Source organism: Gaeumannomyces tritici, assembly GCF_000145635.1.
Source record: "Gaeumannomyces tritici R3-111a-1 unplaced genomic scaffold supercont2.450, whole genome shotgun sequence".
NCBI lineage: Eukaryota > Fungi > Ascomycota > Sordariomycetes > Magnaporthales > Magnaporthaceae > Gaeumannomyces > Gaeumannomyces tritici.
The window spans coordinates 1-790 of record NW_008804994.1 but is presented as its reverse complement, the minus strand read 5'-3'; the positions used below and the strand labels follow the sequence as shown (position 1 = coordinate 790).

General features: G+C 56.6%; 1 protein-coding gene across 1 annotated transcript; it reads right to left on the bottom strand.

Moving 5' to 3' along the window:
- Positions 1-156: 156 nt before the first annotated feature.
- Positions 157-569, bottom strand: GGTG_14445 (hypothetical protein; the record flags this gene model as incomplete). The annotated part of the gene is made up of 2 exons (XM_009232370.1): positions 157-211; positions 442-569. Coding segments are annotated over 2 exons (183 nt in total), but the record flags the coding sequence as incomplete, so codon positions are not given.
- Between the last annotated feature and the right edge of the window lie 221 nt (positions 570-790).

The window sequence follows — 790 nt, the reverse complement described above, 5'->3', positions numbered from 1 at the left end:
CGTTTGAGCTGCGCGAGGAACGGTGTGAGTAGGTAGGACAGTTTCTCCTGCGGAAATGATGCAAGTAGTGTTTGCAACTGTTCTTCCTTCTGCTGTTCTTGCACCTGTTCTTCCGCCTGCTGATGGAGGCCTTGATTGGTGATGGCGGCGGCGCGCCTACCCGCGGAACGGCTGGCTGACTTCGTGGCATTCAGAAAGGCCCGAGCCTCGGCTGGCAATTGCTCAAACTGAGCTTTCGTTAGCGTGAAGTTGACTAAATCCTGTGATTCGGCTGCCATGGGTGTCGAAAATGGCTCAATCAACTGCAAATGTGCGAAAGAAAGGAGAGCGGCGCGACACGACGCGACAGGCCCAACGGCAGCCCTGTGGACTGAAGCAAAGTGGGCTGTCTTCTACAAACCACGGGAAATGGTCCGTGTCTGGGGCACGGGCCATAATTACACGTGATAACCGCCCTGGAGCTTTGCAATTCGGGAAGCCGGTGGACCGCGGCCCCACTGACGGCCGTTTGCATTGTATGCTTCTAACTTCGTGGAAATTCCCGGTCTTCCTCCAGCGCCCTCATCGTCCTAGCCATCGTCGTCGTCAATCCCGTCGCTCGCGCCAAGAAAAGCAAAGCCGAATACCCAGGCACTTTCCACGGGTGGGAGGATCGCTTAGCGGTCAAAGTCTGTAGCCCAGAGTAGGCCGCCTGGGCGCTAGAGGAAGGCCGGGGATTTCCACGGAGAAGTGGAGTGATCACTGCGCTTACCAAGTCCAAACACCCCCTGATGAACCACACCTCTTTTCT